The sequence below is a fragment of the Hemibagrus wyckioides genome, linkage group LG04, assembly GCF_019097595.1.
Source record: "Hemibagrus wyckioides isolate EC202008001 linkage group LG04, SWU_Hwy_1.0, whole genome shotgun sequence".
Classification (NCBI taxonomy): domain Eukaryota; kingdom Metazoa; phylum Chordata; class Actinopteri; order Siluriformes; family Bagridae; genus Hemibagrus; species Hemibagrus wyckioides.
This window is the reverse complement of record NC_080713.1, coordinates 21,116,818-21,138,217: the sequence shown is the minus strand read 5'-3', so window position 1 is coordinate 21,138,217 and position 21,400 is coordinate 21,116,818. Positions and strand designations below refer to the sequence as shown.

Sequence of the window (21,400 nt, the reverse complement as noted above, 5' to 3'; positions counted from 1 at the left end):
GTAGGAGAAAATGTTATTATATGCATTTGGAAGTATTAACAGTTGTCATCAAAATCTACTTTCAACAGACTTTGACCATTTACATTTACAGCATTTACAAGGTGTTTGTGTTCACTTCATGAATATTTATTTATTTTATTTTTTTCCTCCTCTTACCAGGTAAATGCTGCTTATGATGACTTACTCCTCCATAACAATGTCAGAGTAAGGGAAGAGTCTTGGAAAGGTTTTGGGTCATCAGGAAAGATTTGGACATGGATTTGTCAAAGCCAGCCATTACTTGGATTTTCTGAGGAATGACGATAGCATGGAGCTTGTAGCCTTTTTAGTGGACATTACATCTCAGCTAAATGAACTGAATCGGAGGCTCCAGGGCCAAGGCAACACAGTGTGTGATCTGAAGGCAGCAGTACGCTCCTTTGAATGGCGGCTGGAGATCTTTAAGAGTGACATCACAGGGCCACACATCCACTTCCCAAACTAATGGCAATCACCATCTTTTCTTTTTGGAGAAGCTAGCTGAAAATTTCAGGGAGCGCTTTGAGGGCATCAGTGTAGGCAGACTAGTGCAGCTCTGCATTCCATCTCCATTCCTGGTCAAGAATGTTGAGGAGTTTTCAAAAGAAACAAGAGCATCTTCCCATGGGCAAGCATGGCATCTCTGCAGACTGAACTCTGGGTCGACCTATCAGTGTGAGTCTGTATTCTCAGCAACGGATGTTGTGAAGAACTCATACCTCAGCAGCTTGACTAATTAACATTTAGGCCAGTGTCCCCATCTAGCAACCACTCCTTTTGTGCCGTGGTTTAGTCAGCTGATGGAAGACAGACAGAGCCTTTACTCACATTAGACTGCTCTATCTTATGTTATTTTTAGCCTGCCTCTTGTTCTGTTTTGTTCATAACAAATGTGGACACTTAATTTAATTGTTTTGTCATTTGTTATTAATGTATTTTGAATGTAAAATGCACTTTTTTCAAAAATAGTGTTGATTTGTTACGCATGTTATGCATGCTTTTTAAAAGTTTTGTGATAACCAATTAGTCCAGAACTTTGACATGGCTGAAAATTCAGATTTCGACCTTTGAATGTAGATTTTAAGAACCCCTGTGCTACAAAATAACTAAATCCGCCATGTTTATTAATACTTTTTTGAGACATATAAATTTTCTGAACGTTTCTTATATCCAAACTTTAAGCAGTTCTCTTTTTTCCCCCAGTGCATCGTTCATATACACTTTGGGAGTCTTTAAAAAGCTATATTAAGGGGGAAATAATCTCCTTTTTCATCGTGGGAGAGGGAAAAAAAGAAACCATCAACTAAATGATCTTTTAATCAAATTAAACAATTAGACTTGAAATGTGCAATTTAGCCCTCACCTGACATTTTTAGGAAAGAACAAAGCTACAGACAGAGAGTGATCTAATAACATCTCAACAGACAGAAGGACTTTTGCTCCAGTCTTGCTCTAAATTATACAAACATTCGGACAAATGTGGGAAAATTCTTGCTCAACAAATAAGACAGTATTTAACTACAAATACTATAACATCCATTCGTAGGGATGACAGCAGGATCACCAAGGATGAGTTGGAAATCATTTCGGTCTTTAAACAATTCTATACAGCCATGTATTCGTCTGAAATTGACTATAACTCTTCTGAACTTGGTTCTTTTTTTTAATTCCATTAAAATTCCCCAAGTTTCATTTGAGGATAATGCAGAATTGGAGAGAATTCTTAACCCTTTCATGCACAACATTGGTATAAAGTGACCAGAGTCTGTATCTTTGCAAGAAATTAATTTCATCATTCAGTATTCCAGGTATTCCTCAAATAACTTGTTTTTGATCATCACAAATCCTTATTTAAATTTTTCCTTTATGAATTAAAATGATTTTTGTATCACTACTTACACTATATTGCCAAAAGCTTTGGGACACACCTCCAAATCATTGAATTTAGGTGTTCCAGTCACTTCCATCGACACAGGTGTGTAAAATCAAGCACCTAGGCATGCAGACTGCTTCTACAAACATTTGTAAAAGAATGGATGGCTCTCAGGAGCTCAGTAAATTCAAGCATGGTATCGTGATAGGTTGCCACCAGTCCATTCGTGAAATTTCCTCACTACTAAATATTCATGGAATGGGTTTTTGTGGCCAAGCAGCTTACATCTCCAAGTGCAATGCAGAGCACCGGCTGCAGTGGTGTAAAGCACACCACCACTAGACCCTAGAGCAGTGGAGATGTGTTCTGTGGAGTGAATCACGCTTCTCTGTCTGGCAATCCGATGGATAAGTCTGGGTATGGTGGTTGCCAGGAGAACGATACTTACCTGACTGCATTGTGCCAAGTGTAAAGTTTAGTGGAGGGTATATTATGGTGTGAGGTTGTTTTTCAGGGGTTTGGACAGAAGAGTTGAAGCTGTTATAGCTGCAAAGGGCCGGCCAACTGAATATTAAAGCCTATGGATTAAAGTTCATGTGCATGTACTGTAGACAGATGTCCCAAAACTTTTGGCAATATAGTGTATCTAATGCACAACATGGCTCTAAAATAACCCATATTCATCCGCTATGTTATTGCAATCATGGCTGATTGTTTCTTTGCTGAATCTTTGAAAGAAATGTATTTTATCATTTATTATTCCAGATATTGATTAAACATCTTGTTTCCACAAATCATTATGTTTAGTTTTCTGTTCTTACTTTAGAAACAAACACCGGTTTTGTATTTATACATAGATTTTAAACATAAGGGTCAAAAATGACCCAACTAGGAACCTTTGATATTTGCTAATTTTTGCAAGAAGGAATGTAGTTACTGCTGAAAAATATTAATCTGTCGAAATTTCACACCTCAATACAGCTGAATTCATCTATTTGATGCATGAAAGATGTATGAATCTTTTTTTTTCCTGTTGTTACCATAGAAATTATTTATTGTGAAATAAATACCCCCCCCCACTTTTTAAATTTGTTTGTTATCATTTTTTAATCGCACGCCGTCATCACCGCAGAGGAGCAGGACCGAGCAGGACACAGAGAGTCTGCTTGTGTGGATGTGTGTGTCCGCATCCAGGAACGTCGCGTGCACACTCTAACATTATCTCACCGAAAGGTGTAATGAACAGGTGTAATGAACAGGTATAATGAACAGGTATAATGAACAGGTATAATGAACTGGTATAATGAACAGGTATCGCAGTTGCTGCACAGTCAGCGATGAAATGCCAGAAGCAGTAACAGATGACTTTAATGACATCATGGATGAAAAAGAAAGAATGGAGATGTGAGTTGGTTGATTCAGTAAATTAGCTCAGGTCAGGAAGATCATATTTTAATGAACATTCGGCATAAAAACGAGTTCACTTTAAACCACACATTTTCTCTCAGCAATGTATGACAAGCAGATTCAGGATGCTAGTTTAATTTTAGACTCTATGATCATAACTCAGTCGTTTTCATATAAGAGGACACATGAGGTGGACAGTTAGGATACATGGAAAGATGGGATTGAAAGGATAGATGGAAGACAATGTTTATGTTTTTTATGTTTGTGAGATTGTGTGCTAATCTTGCATCCTACTTACCTAATAAGTAGTGTATCTATTGTGTTATCAATTCCCCCCATCCTTTTGGATTACAGAAGTAAGGATTACAGATAGTTATTCCTACCCTGCTATAATACAGTGTTGGAGGCATAAAAATGATCTACTTTAGGTATTTGTGCTGCACAGAAAATTAGCACCAGGAATGTAAATATGTTAATTTGTTCATTAACTGAGGGCGGTTGCTTATGCATGAAAGACGATTATTAAAGTAATGATCAACATTTTCCATATAATTGCATATTCATTTTGCTGCTGTCTATTTGCAAGTGATATTACAAAATAGTGATTCAACACACACAATGATTATTTTAACATAATTGTTGTCTTTATTCTTTTGTTTATCATGCATGCATAGATGGGTGATTTTTGACTTGATGTAGTAACACAAAACTAAGAAAAAAGTCAAATATTAATTTTTGGTCATTGGAAAAAGATATTTTGAATATTCATGGATCATGGAATTCATAGATCAGGGAATATTAAATGCTGAAAAAAATTGATCTCAAAAGATAAAACAAAAAATAGCCAAGCATGAAATAACATAGGAAATGAATATAGGTCATTTTAGACCCATGTAGTGCATTAGAAGGGGTTTGCATAGCTTGTGCATCAAAGGGTTAATTTAGAAAAACTTAATGAAGTTCTCTGAAACATACAAAAATTAAAAGCTCCTGGGACAGATGGCTATACAGTAGACTTTTTTAAAATGTTTAAAAGGAAACTAATGCCTCTTGCTATATTTGAGGAATCATTCTCTATAGGGTGTCTCCCACACACATTCTATCAAGCGACAATATCCGTTTTACCTAAAAAAGAGAAGGACTCTCTGAAACGTGGCTCATTCCGGCCTATATCTTTACTCAGTGTGGACTGTAAAATATTGGAGACTGGAGAATGTTCTCCCTACTCTCTTAGCAGATCAGACTGGTTTCATAAAAAAACAATTTTCTTTTTTAATATACACAGAATATTTTATATTAGTTATTCTCCTGTCTCAAATAAGCATATACATACAATATAAATTTTAATATCTCTAGATGCTGAAAAAGCCTTTGGCAGAGTCAAATCTTTCAGCTCTTCTATTTTCACCCTTAATGATAGGTCCAGACTCTCAATCGTTGCACTCAATGATATAAAATTCTATTCAGATTTAGGACCAAATTCAGGGCAGAGGGGTTTTTCCTCCAGTAGCCAGAAATCATTGATATTCTCAGCCTCTGAACAATCAGGCATACTTGCTATGGAAAGAAAAAGTTATCTTAACATTTAAAGATCGTTTTGCTGATGGCTGCTTCTTGTCTTTTGCCCAATTAGAATCGCAATTTAAACTATCTAAAGCTCACTTTTTCAGATATTTACAAGTATTCGATTTCACATGCAAGAATTTTTCTTCTTTTCTTTCCCTTCCTGAACAAAACCCTATTGAACCCTACTTTTCCTGATGACCCAGAACAAAGAGGAACCATCTCTGGATTATATATAAATCTTGTAGAATTATTCTCCACTTCTGTAACTGCACAAAGAGATTCCTGGAAACTGGACCTTAATATCAGCCTGAAATACAAGGAATGGAATGAGGCAATTTGTGAATTCATGGATCTTCTATTTGAGCTAGACAAAGCCTTGTTCAGTTTAAAATGGTACAAAGACTTCCTCTTTCCAAGGCCAAGCTGGTGAAGATGTATCCTTCTATTGACCCCACCTGTACAAGATGTAAGCAGTCCTCTGCTACATTAGCCCATATGTTTTGTCTATGTCCTAGTCCGTTTTTTGCTCAAATATTTTTTTTATCTTATTCCAGAATATTTAGTAAAGATGTTTGTGCAAATCCTTTTACTGCAATCATTGGTATCGTGTGAAAACAACACAAAAAGTGAATTGCACTGCATCGACTTTAATTCTCTTTTGGCAAAGTGCTTGATTTTAATTCATTAGAAACAGTCATTTCCCCGTTCTTTTAAACAGTGGGCCAGAGATGTGTTACAATTGCTGAGTTTGGAATTTAAGGGGTTCTGGGTTTAAGTTCACTGCCTTGTGGTGTCCTTTCATAAATGATCTTCAAAACCAAGTATAACTGTAAGTGGACAAACTGATGCTGATGTCAGGTTTTGCTTGTGATTTACTGATGTTATATTCTCTCTCTCATTTTTTGTTGATATGTACACAATGTAAAAACACAATGTCTGTATGCATGCTGCGTTGTTAATTGTGTTGAAATGTGAATGAATGTTATTCAGTTCCTGAAGGACATTGAGCACTGCTGAGGAGATTTGTATAGTGGAACATTAATAGTGAATGAGATTAATTTATGGTCTGATATAGGCAGCTCAGATACAACACAGTCGAAAGGTGTAACACCTGAGCAACAAACAAGGTCCAGTGTGTGGCCTTTTGAGTGAGTCGGAAAATTAATGAATTGTTGTAAACCAAAGCCATCAAGGCATGACATAAAGTCCTTTGTGAGCCAATTTACAGTGTCATCCACATGAATGTTAAAATTACCAAGTAGGATAACGTTAGGAGAGAGAGAGTACAGAGAGAGGTTAAAAATGCAGAGAATTCAGATTAAAACGTGTTTATTTCGGTGGTCGGTATATAACAGCGAGTGTAGTCGGTGTTGACCCGCTGATTTATAAACAGCGGATTCAATGATGTGTATGTGGACAGAGTCAGCGGAGATGCCTTGTAAGTCGCGTCGTGGAGTATCGCGAGACCTCCCCGCGTCCGGAAGTTCGAGGCTGCGAGATGTAAACAAACCCCTGTGGACATGCTTGATTAAGTTCCAGAAAGTCGTTTTGTTGTTGCCAAGTCTCGACCAAATAAAAGAAGTCGAAGTTAAATTATGTCTCATTTAATTCATTCTATTGATTGTAATGTTACAGGTGACGATACTAATCAATACAGTTCAATTCAATTCAAGAGCGTTATTGTCATATGTTCTAGTACAATAAAAAATTCTTACTTTGTGGGGATAAAGTGTCTGTGTAAAGTCTAGTGTTTAATTTATCCATGATTATCCATTATGAGTGCATGATGGTTCAGCAGGTATAAAATAAACAGTTTGATTGTAGTGTGTGTGTGTGTGTGTGTGTTTATGTGATTTGTAATAAAAGAATATTCATTTCAGAAAAAAAATGATGAAATTTATTTGGTAACATTTATCAAAAGAAAATTAATAACTAAAAATATCCAAAAGAAAAAATATAATAAAATCTACTTATTTAATTCACAACAGAAAATTCTACAGACATATGAGATTTACTTCATATTTTCATGAAAGTCATGTTTCTGTCTGTAAAAAAATTGACCACTTAATTAATTTAAGGAAACAATTTATGACTTATATAATTAAGTAATACTTGATATCTTCATGAAAGTTATGTTTAGTGGTAAGTACATTTTACTTGATACTCCTAAGTGAGTTGTACTTGTTATTCGAGCAGGAATATTTAATTAAAAAGTGCTAGTGCACATTGTTATGAGGATTTTTTCAAGCAAATCTTAAAAGGTTTTTGTTCAGTGTATGAACACAGTGGACGCTGTAAAAGAAAACTGAATTAAGTAGTAATGCTCTAAATTGTCTACCTTATCCCACTGATTCTTCAGATGTTTTATATACATACTTAACATGATTTGTAGGTTATTATTATTTATATATTGTATTAGACTTTAACACTCTTGCTCATTATTGAAATATGTTCACATTTGAAATAAATGTATACTATAGATGTATATTCTGTCCTGTGGGTTGGACATTTAAAATATCCATATTTTTGAAACTATTATACAAGATCGAGTTCATTTCTGGCTATTACTCGTTTGCTGGATTGAACAGTTGCCACACATGAATACAAAAATGACAGAAAAATCATCCTAGGCCAAAAATGAAAATGAAAGGTGCAGTCGAACATGAAATATAATTGTGCAATGGTATTTGACTATTGTTTACCAGCTCTTCTGTGAGCTACTTTAAACTATTTAAATGAAGATTTAAAAAAATATATTGTGGAATTAAGTAACATTAAACATGCAGCATTCTTTTTAGGAAGCTGAGCTCACTCTTGCTGTTTCAAATACACAATAATGCCAAAAGTTTTGGGACACCCCTTCAAATGATTGCGTTTTGGTGTTGTTTTTTAGTGGTTGGGCTCAGGACTCTGTTAAGTCTGACAGCTAAATTAACTAAACAGATAAATCCTGCTGTAATTAAAACTAAGCTGTTAAGAGAAAAACTAATCTTAAAACAGAGCGTGTTACAGTACGATTTCATGAGGGTCGACCATATACTGCATATCTGGTTTCCAACTGAACGTCAACCTTTCCAACATGGCGGAGGAATTGACGTGTCTTTATACAAATCACAGCGGCGCCCTCTACTGCCTCCTGATATAAGTGAATATGACAAGCTGTTATGACAGGAAAGTGTATTTATTAACCATTTATTATCAGATTTTATCGAAACACATTCATCATGCATTATAACCTTAAACAATGCTTAAATAAACTATTAAGAATGTAACGCGCCATGTTGTTGTTTTTTTGAAAGTCCCGCCCCTTGTTGTGGTTTTCATTTAAAAGTCCAGAGCGCGTGCTTGCGTCATCTAGAAGGCTACAAAACGAGATTTCAAAAGAAAACGACGGACACAGCGACACTGCGATACCTGGAGATATTTTCAACAATAAAAAGCATATTTTCCTGGAGACAAATTATGAATTTAGGTAAGTATCTTCCCTTTTTAGGTAGATGGACAGGCCGGAGCCTAGCCTGCGCCGCCGGGATGCTCGCGCTCACCTCCGCGGGATACTGCGCGTATCGATGGCTGAAGAGGACCAACGATCTTCAAGCTGCTGAACATCAAGCTGCTCACGGTGAGAAAAGCTCACTTTTTACTTAGTTTGCGTGTTTCTAATCGCTTTAGAACTTACAAAGAGAGTGTGTGTGTGGAAAATGAATGACTTTAATCGGTATAGAGGACAAACAGGATCAAATCTCCTGTGTAGTTTAGCTAACAGAGCTAGCCGAAAGCTAAGGCGCGTGACTGAGCTAACATTAGCCGGCGATGCTACATGGCTCATATCAAGAGCATTTTAAAGTATAAAAGTGATTATTGTGTGGATTAAAACATTTCGAGGCACAACATCATGACTTTTAGAAATAGTCTTGAAGTTCTAGGAAAATAATCAAGTACAGCGCGGAGTCACGAAGCCTGACATGAAGCGTAGTTACTGTTAGCACCGGATTATTATTATTATTATTATTATTATTATTATTATTATTCTCGTTGAAGTGTTTTATTTCTCTTCTTGGTCTCGGCATTGTTTCTTCTGATGTGTTAATAGTTAGAGTGAATGTTGTGGTAATGAGTGAGTTCCTGTTAGCGCATCATTGTAGCAGCTGTAAAGAGTCAGTCCCTCACCAACTCGCCTTTTTATTTCCCTTCCTCTTCAATAAGACTCGTTTCTCCTTACTGATCACTAATATAACACTCTGATTAAAGACATGAAGGGGATGAGAGAGTGTCTTATTGAAATATTTTCTTTTCTACATGAATGTCAGTTTCCACTGATGAAATTTGTCATCTCCGTGACATACTGATGTGGTTAAATGTGTCAAATGTTGTACAGGATCTGTTGTTGATGATGTGGAGGAAGTCGACACCACCGAGGTATGTGTCAGGAAAAAAGGACTAGACTTAATATATTATATACTACAATATCAAATATATTAGTTTTTCATTTTTAACTGGTGTGTGTATTAAGGTCACTGATCCAAGTGCCCAGCTCCTTTGTGATGAACAGGACCCTCAGACGTCAGCTGATGCCCTGGTAATTTTATATTTCTGTTATTTTTAGTGTATTTTTTTAGATGCTTTTGGCTGAAACAGCAAATTTTAATCTTTGTGCTTTATTCAGGTCACTGAGGTAAATATCCAGCTCCGGAGCACCAGCCTTGACCCTCAGAAGTCAGCTGTCATTCTGGTAATTTTATATTTCAGACATTTTTCAGTGAAATGTTTCCCAGCCTTTTTGTTTTTGTTTGGCCTTGTCACTGTCCATGCTTGTAAATCCAAATATGAAGTAATTCTCGCTGGATAATCGTCCTCTTGGGAATTTCTTTTAAAGACGATGCTTGTAGCCACTGTTTGAGTTCGTTTACAGTAATTTACATTTAACTCTCACATGCTGTGAACTCTATGAACACATATTTCATGATATGAACCATTTAATCAGCTTGTATCACTTTTTTATTCGTGAAGTTACAGTATTCACCGAGGTATGTGTCAGTAAAAAGTAGTACAGGTAAAATACCATATACAACAATTTAAAATATATTAGCTGTTCATTTCTAACAGGTGTCTGTGTGTGTTTGTGTGCACTGTATTAATGCCACAACTTCCTTCACTTCTGAGATTTTGCACAGACGTTATGTGTAGAATTATGTGTCAGTTGAATTGTTTCTGTTAACACAACAATGAATAATTCCTAATAGACACCTAAGTCATTACTAATCCAAGCCTTTTTACTGTAACATTTCTGTTTGTGAAGTGAAGGCTGTTTATATTTAATTCATTTCTGAAGATGTGCTTGCATTACATGTAGTCAAATATTAGCCATATCCAGTATGATAATAAATCATATTAATGACATGTGAATTAATTATGTACAATACTTTTTATGTACAGAACCCAGCAAATACTGAGACACCTGCTCCTCAGTGTCCTCTTCTGGAGAGCATCATTACACCATGGGGTATGTTAGAATCCACCATTTCCAAAAATGTTGCTGTAATGTGTTGCTAGTGAATGTATAACTTGGTAAAAATGTACTGTGGATTTTCTTATTTCAGCTTGATATGAATGATTGTCTGTCTGTTTAACAGTGGTGTTTGAGTCACTGTACACTCCGGGAGAGCTGCTGGGTGAAGGGGGCTTCGGGACAGTCTGTGCAGGAGTCCGAAATGCTGATGGCAAGCAGGTCATATGACTGCACATGACATGTTCATTTGCACTTAGTAACAAAATGCAGGAATTGTAAAGCATTAAAAATGATCAGTGTCCCTGAGGTACAATCACAGGGTTAAGCAGTAACACTTGCCTGATTATTTGGGGCAAGGAAAACGCTATGTCAGAACAGCAGAATGAAAAATCATAGTTTTTGCAGGGAACTGTTTAGTAACTGAACAATGTAACTGATACCACTGTGATTTATTTTAATGTTTAATCTTCACCAAATGCTGAAAATTGGTCTAATTTTTTCCCCTAAATGGGAGTATGAGGCTAAGCAAGTCTGAAGCCTTATTCCCCAATGAAATAGTTTCATTTTATTTCTGATCACAACTGTGTACAAATTATGAATTGTATATGTTCTGTTCATGTTTTACAATAAGAATGTTCATGTGTTTTATATCTGAACAGGTTGCACTCAAATATGTGGGGAAAACTCCATGCGATAGATTCATCACCATTGTAAGTAAACTTCTACTTCTGAGATTCTGCAGAGAAGACATAGGTTCCAAATAACAACCACCTGATAGATCAAATGATGTGTCCATTTACTCAGTCCTACTAAAATAATCCTAAACAATTTACCTTCAAATTACCAGTTCAAACCTTCGTATTGTATCATCTCTGATCCAGTAGTTTAGAAGAATTCACTCCAATCCAGGGCTAACTGTATCTGTTCATATTTCAGCCTGGAGAGACACAGAGCCTTCCTGTAGAGGTGGCACTGATGAAAATGGTTTCCAAACCACTTTGTTGTAAGAACGTGCTGGAGATGCTCCAGTGGTTTGAGATGTCCGATTGCTTCATCTTGGTCCTGGAGCGACCCAGCCCCTGCATGGACGTCCAGCAGTTCCTTGAACATCATGACGGCTGGCTGTCAGAAGCACTGGCTCAAAAAATCATGAGCCAGGTGGTTAAAGCTGCTCACCACTGCTGTAACGCAGGGGTTCTTCATCGTGACATCAAGGCGGAGAACCTTCTCATCAACCCAGACACACTGGAAGTTAAGCTCATTGACTTCGGCTGTGGAGATTTGCTCTCTGACACACCCTTTACAGAATATGAAGGTAAGTGTATGAAAGATACGAGACAGAATCAAAGAGACTGTATTGAAGTTTTGTTTGTTTGTTTTTTTGCAACAATGCTGATGGTGCTCCTTCTCTCTTTTTTGCTCAGGCACTTGGTGTTTCTCTCCACCTGAGTGGGTGTGTGATGGAGAGTATTTGGGTTGTCCTGCCACCATGTGGGGTCTGGGAGTTCTCCTGTTCCTCCTTGTCTGTGGACACTTGCCCTTCCATAATGAGGATGAGATCGTCTACAGAAAGATGGACTTTGCTCCCGGCCTGTCTGAAGGTGAGAAAATGTAGAAGCATCACCATTTAGAACAGCTGAAGTTGTAAAACTGGCATTACAAGATTAATAGATTTTTTAATAATATTAATATATATCTGAAATGTCAAAGCACTATCTATAATATCTCATCACTGCACACACAGCTTGCCACAGTCTGATCAATTGGTGTCTGGACCCGGAACCTGAATGTCGGCCCACGTTTGAAGAAATCCTCAGCCATCAGTGGTTTACATCTGGTGGATCTGAGTGAAGGATCTGAGTGTAGGTGGATCTGTTGAAGACTCTCACCCTGACTTACATAAAGAAAGGAAGAAATAAACAAATGTAAACGTATATATAAACAAATTTATTGTTGAATAAATGTTCCATTTTTTTCTTATTTAGGCATTTGGATGTCCACCGTGGTGTTACGCCTCGTGAAGGAGCCTGTCCAGGAGATGCTGAAGGCCATGGAGGGAGTCTGAGCAACACTCCTCACACACACCCACACACACCTCTCTATCTCAGCCAACTTAAAGAGTGATCAGGACATTTTAGGAAATCTATTGTTGGCTATTCAGTGGTCATTAGAATATAAAACTAAGATTAAACTCTGCACTATTGCCCATTCATTTGTAGAACTGCTTTTGCTCTCCATTGTGTTTGATGATAGATTACTTGTAACTAATTTATAAGATTAAGAAACCCCCAAAATTTTAATAAAGTAATAAATGTCCTGGTCATACTTTAAACACCTCTTTTCTTTCCCTTTCTTTCTCTCTCCACTTGTTCAAGATCTCCGGAGGTAAGTAAATACTTATTACTGCCTTTTATTTTCTGCAGATTTAAACCTGTCTTGTTTTTCTTCTCTCCCTGAGCAGCTGTACACATCATCGCTGGCCTGTAACATCAACACCTGTTAGTGCTCTCTGACCGACGGACGGCATCAACATCTGCAGCTCCGATAAGAGTCTCCATCATTAGTTTAACTTTTTATTAAATACGTTACTCAATAAGACCTTTATCTTTATTATAGGTTTAAGATTTTACTATACTATTTATTAGACATTTAAGATTGTTGTATTTTTGTATTGTAAATATTGTAAATAGATTTCTGTTCATTATACTTTTTATTAATAACCTTCTCATAGCTTTACATCTTTTATTCTATTTATTATATTGCATTATTAAATAATTCCTAATAAAAATGTATTAGTTCATATTCGAGGTTTCATTGTGATCATTCCCAGTTTTTCTGAATGTTTGTGATGAATGTTGGGGTTGAAATGTAACTCTAAAAACAATCTGAGACTTTTTCCTCCTAGAAAAGAAAAACTTTTCTACGGACTGTGAAATTAGCACTTTATTTAGATTAAAACTAAAATCTATTAAAGAAACATTGAGTTCATAGTCAGAATGATGAAAATTAAATCAATCTCATATAGAGCCTCCTGTCCCCTATGACAATACGGTGTTTAACTCCATCTCTGTGTTATATACTAGAACCTAATATTTAACAGTGGATTTGTACATGACGCCATCTTCAAACACAAATACTGACCTTTTTGTACTGAAGTGAAATGATGTTAAATGAATGTGAAGTAAACAGTAGTGGCAGAAATACTGCTTAGGTTCACGATACTGCGTTATTTACACGAGTCTCCATCCAGACTCCAGAACAGTATGCAGTATACGGTCGACCCTCATGAAATCATGCTGTAACTCGCTCTGTTTTTAGATTAGTTTTTCTCTTAACAGCTTAGTTTTAATTACAGCAGGATTTATCTGCTTAGTTATTTTAGCTGACAGACTTCTGAGTCCTGAGCCCAACCACTAAAAAACAACACCTAAACTCAATCATTTGAAGGGGTGTCCCAAAACTTTTGGCATTATTGTGTATTTCAAGTCAGCAAGAGTGAGCTCAGCTTCCCAAGAAGAAAGCTGCACATTTAATGTAACTTAATTCCACAATATATATTTTTTAAATCTTCATTTAAATAGTTTAAAGTAGCTCACAGAAGAGCTGGTAAACAATAGTCAAATCCCATTGCACAATTATATTATATTTATATTGTTTAATTAAACTAATTAAGTGGTTGATTTTTTTACAGACAGAAACATGACTTTCATGAAAATATGAAGTAAATCCCATATGTCTGTAGAATTTCCTGTTGTCAAATAAATAATTAGATTTTATTATATTTTTTCTGTTGGGTATTTTTAGTTATTAATTTTCTTTTGATAAATGTTACCAAATTTCATCATTTTCTTTCTGAAATGAATATTCTTTTATTACAAATCACATAAACACACACACACACAACAATTAAACTGTTTATTTTGTTAACTTTAAACAGTAATGATTCACTAGTTGCTACAAGATGAGACATGATTTGGAGTGTTCCAGTAACTGAGAGTATACTTTTAATAACAAAAGCAAGACAGCAACTTGAAAGCTTTGGGGACAGCTTAATCCCATCCACTTCTAGAAAAAGTTGAAACACCTCATAAATGTTGCGCAGGGTTGAGGGGTATGCAAGGTTTAGGGCAAAAATCAGCCACATGAGCAGCGTGCAAGCTTTAGCAGTACAGCCGCTTCCTGGAAACATCTCCTTATCTTCAAGAAGGATGAATACATCCACAGAATCCTCTCCATCTGCACCATGGACGACCAGGATCTTGAGGATGTGTTGAGTGGCATCACTTCAGCTGTGTTCCTGCACACAAATTTAAAAACAATTTGTATGCAGATTAAAGTAAAATTATAAAAATAATAATAAAATAGAGCTGCTTGAATCATTTGAAGTGACTTCAAACACAAAGTATGTGCTAAAAACAACCATCATTAATTATGATTATGTTAAACCGAGTCAAAGATGGTCTAGATGGATGGCTGGACCCCACAAATTGTAATTTTGTTCACAATAGAACATGGAAAACAACATTTTTAATCTGAAGAAATGTACCAGGGAACACTTTTGAAGTAAGTGTTACTATAGAAACAGCTGGAGCAACATTTTGCAGATGATTAGGTTAATTGGCAACAAGTCAGTAACATGATTGGGTATAAAAAGTGTATTTTAAAGAGGAAAAGTCTCTCAGAAGTAAAGATGGGCAGGGTTTCACCAATCTGCAAAAAGTCTGTCTGTAAATTGTAGAAAAATGTCAGAATAACGCTCCTCAGTGTAAAAGTGTGAAGACTTATTTGATATATATCATAGATATCATCAAAATACACTATATTGCCAAAAGTATTCGCTCACCTGCCTTGACTCGCATATGAACTTAAGTGACATCCCATTCCTAATCCATAGGGTTCAATATGAAGTCGGTCCACCCTTTGCAGCTATAACAGCTTCAACTCTTCTGGGAAGGCTGTCTACAAGGTTTAGGAGTGTGTTTATGGGAATTTTTGACCATTCTTCCAGAAGCGCATTTGTGAGGTCAGGAACTGATGTTGGATGAGAAGGCCTGGCTCTCAGTCTCCGCTCTAATTCATCCCAAAGGTGTTCTATTGGGTTGAGGTCAGGACTCTGTGCAGGCCAGTCAAGTTCATCCACACCAGACTCTGTCATCCATGTCTTTATGGACCTTGCTTTGTGCACTGGTGCACAGTCATGTTGGAAGAGGAAGGGGCCAGCTCCAAACTGTTCCCACAAAGTTGGGAGCATGGAATTGTCCAAAATGTCTTGGTATGCTGAAGCATTCAGAGTTCCTTTCACTGGAACTAAGGGGCCAAGCCCAGCGCCTGAAAAACAACCCCACACCATAATCCCCCCTCCACCAAACTTTACACTTGGCACAATGCAGTCAGACAAGTACTGTTCTCCTGGCAACCGCCAAACCCAGACTCGTCCATCAGATTGCCAGATGGAGAAGTGCGATTCGTCACTCCAGAGAACGCGTCTCCACTGCTCTAGAGTCCAGTGGCGGCGTGCTTTACACCACTGCATCCGACGCTTTGCATTGATTCTGCAGAAAGTTGGCGACCTCTTCACACTATGTGCCTCAGCATCCGCTGACCCCGCTCCGTCAGTTTACGTGGCCTACCACTTCGTGGCTGAGTTGCTGTCGTTCCCAAACACTTCCACGTTCTTATAATACAGCTGACAGTTGACTGTGGAATATTTAGGAGCGAGGAAATTTTACGACTGGATTTGTTGCACAGGTGGCATCCTATCACAGTTCCACGCTGGAATTCACTGAGCTCCTGAGAGCGACCCATTCTTTCACAAATGTTTGTAAAAACAGTCTGCATGCCTAGGTGCTTGATTTTATACACCTGTGGCCATGGAAGTGATTGGAACACCTGATGCTGATTATTTGGATGGGTGAGCGAATACTTTTGGCAATATAGTGTATTTGCAAAGGGACAAGTGCGAAACATTGGTATGGATTTAAAGGGTCAAGCCTGTAATATGTTTCATTACATGATTAATATGTATTAGTTGGCAATAAGTTATTTAACCCTAAGAGATTGCTGAAACTGCTAAAATTGTATTAAGAACTGTCCTAAGTTGTTTTTTTGCTTCTTGTGTGGGGAGCTGTTTGGTGGGTGGCTTGGGGTCAGGGTGTTTGTTTGACATTCAAACTGTTCATGTTTACTTGTGCTATTGTGTACAGTTGTTAAAAAACATCTCAGAAGGAGGCTGGCATCAGTGTTTCAGCCATTAAGCAATGCTGTAAACCTGGGACATAGCAGATCACTTACAGTGAACATTGCAAGTTGGAGTGTGAAAGGGGTTAACCATATCATTAAGTGCAATTAGATCCTTACCCATCTAAAGAGACCTTAGGCAAATATATAATTTCTTTAAAAAAATCACTTAATATCAGCTGATCATTATAAACTACAAAAATCTTGGATGGGGCAGATGTACCGAGATCCAGAGGGACTGTGATTCTTATTAGTTAAAACACACCTGATGGGGGTGGGGGTGGGGGGTAGATTTGTAATGGCAATTGGTTCATTATATAATGTTCCCCTGATATTAGCCAATATTTATTTCCCTAATTGGGACTATGTATCATTTATAAAAATTTTCTTATCCAGTTTTCCCAATTTGACTACACCTAAACTAATCCTAGGATTGGATTTTAACTGTGTGCTCCACCCCACTATGGATCGGTCTTCAAAAACACCCTACATCACTTCTCAAAGTCTGGACTCTGGTGAATAAAAGTGTGGATTTCATACTTTGATAAAAGCATGTTAAACTTATAAATCATTAGTTTAGTTTATTTTAATGTCATTTTTAAATGAAAGTGAAGGCGAGATACTAAAAGTTTTCCCGTGTGACATTCTTGTTATCTAGTGAGTGTATGATGTTTGACGTAATCGGGCGACACTTCACCGCAGCGAGCGTTTGGATGGGTGAGGATGTCATTTTCCAGGAAAAGACAAGTTGACGAAGAAAATAGAGTTTTCAAAGGTAATTGGACAGAGAGGTATGCATTCATTTTGCCCAAATCCAGCACAAACGCGTTCTGTTTGATTTGTAATGAGTTGGAGTTGTGAAGAGTGGAAATGTCACACGCCACTATGAAAACACAGACATTTTGAAGGGAAATATCCACAAAATACAGAAGTAAGGACAGCAAAACTATGACAGCTAAAGTCTTCATATTAATCAACTAATAAATTGCTTGTGAGAGCTTTGAGAGCTACAGAAGCATCTTTTTGAGTGGCCTGGGTACTTGGCAAGAATAAGAAGCCATTCTCTGATGCAGAGATAGTTAAGAAGTGTTTAGTGGACACAGCAGAGGCTTTGTTTGAGGGAAAGGACAGAGAGGAGATGTCAGAGAAATTAAAGAATATTCCACTATCTAATGACACTTCAACCAGGAGGACAGAGGTACTTGCCCATGACTTAGTTAAGCAGTTAACTGATGATATCTAAGATGCACCCTGCCTTTCACTTGTGGTGGATGAGTCAACAGATGGCACAGACCAAGCCCAGCTATGTGTGTTTGTCAGATACTTCAGCAAGGGGTCATTCTGTGAAGACTTAATGGGCCTTACTCCACTCTGTAACACTAGAGGAGAGGATATCTATAAAGCTATCATGCAGATGCTTAATGAAAGGGGAATTGATGTCAAGAATGTTGTGTCCATCACTACTGATGGTGCTCCAGCCATGATAGGGAAGATGAAGGGAGCTGGTTAAAGTTTGAAAGAGGAGACTTTTGAAAGAGCACTCAGACCTGCTGACATACTACTGTATAATACACCAGTCCGTGCTGTGTGCTAGCCTCCGAAAAGAAAATTCAGACGTCATGGAAACTATAATGAAGCTTGTGAACTGCCTGAGAGCATCTTCTGCCCTTCAGCACCGTCTTCTGCGGGCTTTCCTGACTGAGGTGAGAATTAATGTAACTTTTTACTTTTACTGTGTGATTGGGTCAATGGGGGATTATGTGGTGACCACAAACCCACAGACTGCAAACATAAAAATATTGCTTTATAGATAAAGCACTTAAATCTTTAACAATTTTACTCAATGGGAAACTAAGGCGTAAATTAATCCTCATTCAGGGAAATGCTGAATGTCCCCACTCTAAACACCTGACTGATGATAGGTCAACCCTAATTTCACAAATGTTTTCATGTATATAATCTTTTTTCAGTTGTCAATAAAATGTAGGAGAAAATGTTATTACATGCATTAGGAAGTATTAACAGTTGTCATCAAAATCTACTTACAACAGACTTAAACCATTTACATTTACAGCATTTACAAGGTGTTTGTGTTCACTTTATGAATATTTATGGAACACAAAAGTAATGGAACACAAAAATTATTTATTTATTTATTTATTTATTTATTTATTAGCTTTTTTCTTTCTCTTACCAGGTAAATGCTGCTTATGGAAGAGTCTTGGAGAGGTTTTGGGTCATCAGGAAAGATTTGGAGATCTTTTTGTCACAGCAGAAGAATGTCAAAGCCAGGCATTACTTGGATTTTCTGAGGAATGGTGATAGCATGGAGCTCGTGGACTTTTTAGTGGACATTACATCTCAGCTAAAGAAACTGAATCTGAGGCTCCAGGACCAAGGCAACACATTGTGTGATCTGATGGCAGCAGGATGCTCCATTGAAAGGCGGCTGGAGATCTTTAAGAGTGACATCACATGGCCACATATCCACTTTCCAACTCTTCTCCAGCAGACTAATGGCAATCACCATCAGCACCATCTTTTCTTTTTGGAGAAGCTAGCTGAAAATTTCAGGGAGCGCTTTGAGGGCATCATTGTAGGCAGACTAGTGCTGCTCTGCATTACATCAATTCCATCTCCATTCCTGGTCAAGAATATTGAGGAGTTTTCAAAAGAAACAAGAGCATCTTCCCATGGGCAAGCATGGCATCTCTGCAGACTGAACTCTGGGTCAACCTATCAGTGTGAGTCTGTATTCTCAGCAACGGATGTTGGGAAGAACTCATACCTCAGCAGCTTGACTAATTAACATTTAGGCCAGTGTCCCCGTCTAGCAACCACTCCTTTTGTGCCATGGTTTAGTCAGCTGATGGAAATCAGACAGAGCTTTTACTCACATTAGACTCTGTATTTTGCACCATTTTACTTTTAGCATACCTCTTGTTCTGTTTGTTCATAACAAATGTGAACACTTAAATTAATTTTGTCATTTATTAATGTATTTTGAATGCAAAAGGCACCTTTTTCAAAAAATAGTGTTGATTTGTTATGCATGTTATGCATGCTTATTAAAATCAAGTTTTGTAATAACCAGTTGTTCTGATCCCTGACGTTTCATTTATCCAAACCTTAAGCAGTTCTCTTTTTTCCCCAGTGCATCGTTCATATACACTTTGGGAGTCTTTAAAATGCTATATTAAGGGGGAAATAATCTCATTTTCATAGTTGGAGAGAGAAAAAAGAAACCATCAATTAAATGATCTTATTAATCAAATTAAACAGTTAGACTTGAAATGTGCAATTAAGCCCTCACCTGACATTTTATGGATAGAACAAAGCTCTGTGTTATTAGAGAGTGATCTAATAACATCTGAACAGACAGAAAGACTTTTGCTCCAGTCTCGCTCTAAAATATACAAACATTCGACCAAATGTGGGAAAATTTTTGCTCAACAAATAAGACAGTACTTGACTACAAATACTATAACATCCATTCAAAGGGATGACGGCAGGATCACCAAGGATGAGTTTTGGAAATCATTTCGGTCTTTGAACAATTCTACACAGCCCTGTATTCGTCTGAAATTGACTATATTCCTTTCGCACTTTTTTTTTGTTTCCAAATCATTGAATTTAGGTGTTCCAATCACTTCCATCGACACAGATGTATAAAATCAAGCACACAGGCATGCAGACTGCTTCTACAAATATTTGTAAAAGAATAGGTGGCTCTCAGGAGCTCAGTAAATTCAAGCGTGGTACAGTGATAGGTTGCCACCAGTCCATTCATGAAATTTCCTCACTACTAAATATTCCACGGTCAACTGTTAGTGGTTTTATAACAAAGTGGAAGCAATTGGGAACAACAGCAACTCAGCCCCGTAGTGGTAGGCCACCTGAAATCACAGAGAGGGGTCAGTGCATGCTGAGGCGCACAGTGCGGAGAAGTCACCAACTTTCTACAGAGTCAATAGCTACAGACCTCCAAACATCATGTAGCCTTGAGAGCAGCTCAAGAACAGTGAGTAGAGAGCTTTATGAAATGAGTTTTCGTGGCCGAGCAGCTGCATCCAAGCCTTACATCACCAAGTGCAATGCAAAGCACCGGATGCAAGATTCAAGATTCAAGAGGCTTTATTGTCATTTCAACCACATATAGCTGATGCAGTACATAGTGAAATGAAACAACGTTTCTCCAGGACCAAGAGACACAGAGCTAGGACCAACTTTTTGTCCTAGCCACATAAAGTGCAAAGTGTGCAACTAGGTGCAAACAGTGCAAGACAATACAGTGCAAAAACAGTAGGTACAAAAAGACAACACAAAAACAAGACACCGAAAAAGAACATATGTAATGAAATGTAAAGAAATGAAATGGAATAAAAAGAAATGATGTACAGAGTAGCAGTGATTAAGGAAGTGCAAATAGAAATAGGCATAAACATAAATATAAACATAGCAGAGTAATGAAATAACAGGGTTTGAGGTAGTGCAATAAGTAGTGAAAAATATAAGTTATGTGTGTGTGTCCACACAGGTGAAAGAGTGTGTGTGTGTGTGTGAGAGACAGAGAGTTCTATACAGTTCAGTGCAGCACAGTGGTGTAAAGCAGTGATTCTCAACCGGTGGGCCGCGGCTCTCTAGTGGGCCTCCAAGTGCCATCTGGTGGGCCGTGTAGGCAGTGGTAGAATACCCCCAAATTAATTTTTATTTATGTTTTAATTGACAAATCTTGTTATTTTCTAATTATCTAATTGTTCTAATGGATTTATGTGATCAAAAACACTCAT

At 37.4% G+C, this 21,400-nt stretch overlaps 1 protein-coding gene across 1 annotated transcript; it reads left to right on the top strand.

Annotated features, from left to right (window-relative positions):
* The first annotated feature begins 307 nt into the window (after positions 1 to 307).
* Positions 308 to 13,037, top strand: LOC131351514 (serine/threonine-protein kinase pim-1-like). Its single transcript, XM_058386929.1, has 12 exons — positions 308 to 446; positions 8,358 to 8,486; positions 9,243 to 9,283; positions 9,378 to 9,443; positions 9,531 to 9,596; positions 10,301 to 10,367; positions 10,498 to 10,592; positions 11,033 to 11,083; positions 11,310 to 11,688; positions 11,798 to 11,974; positions 12,118 to 12,235; positions 12,359 to 13,037. Exons 1-11 carry the CDS (start codon positions 308 to 310, stop codon positions 12,222 to 12,224), a joined length of 1,317 nt encoding a protein of 438 aa, XP_058242912.1. The 3' UTR covers positions 12,225 to 12,235; positions 12,359 to 13,037.
* The last annotated feature ends 8,363 nt before the right edge of the window (positions 13,038 to 21,400 follow it).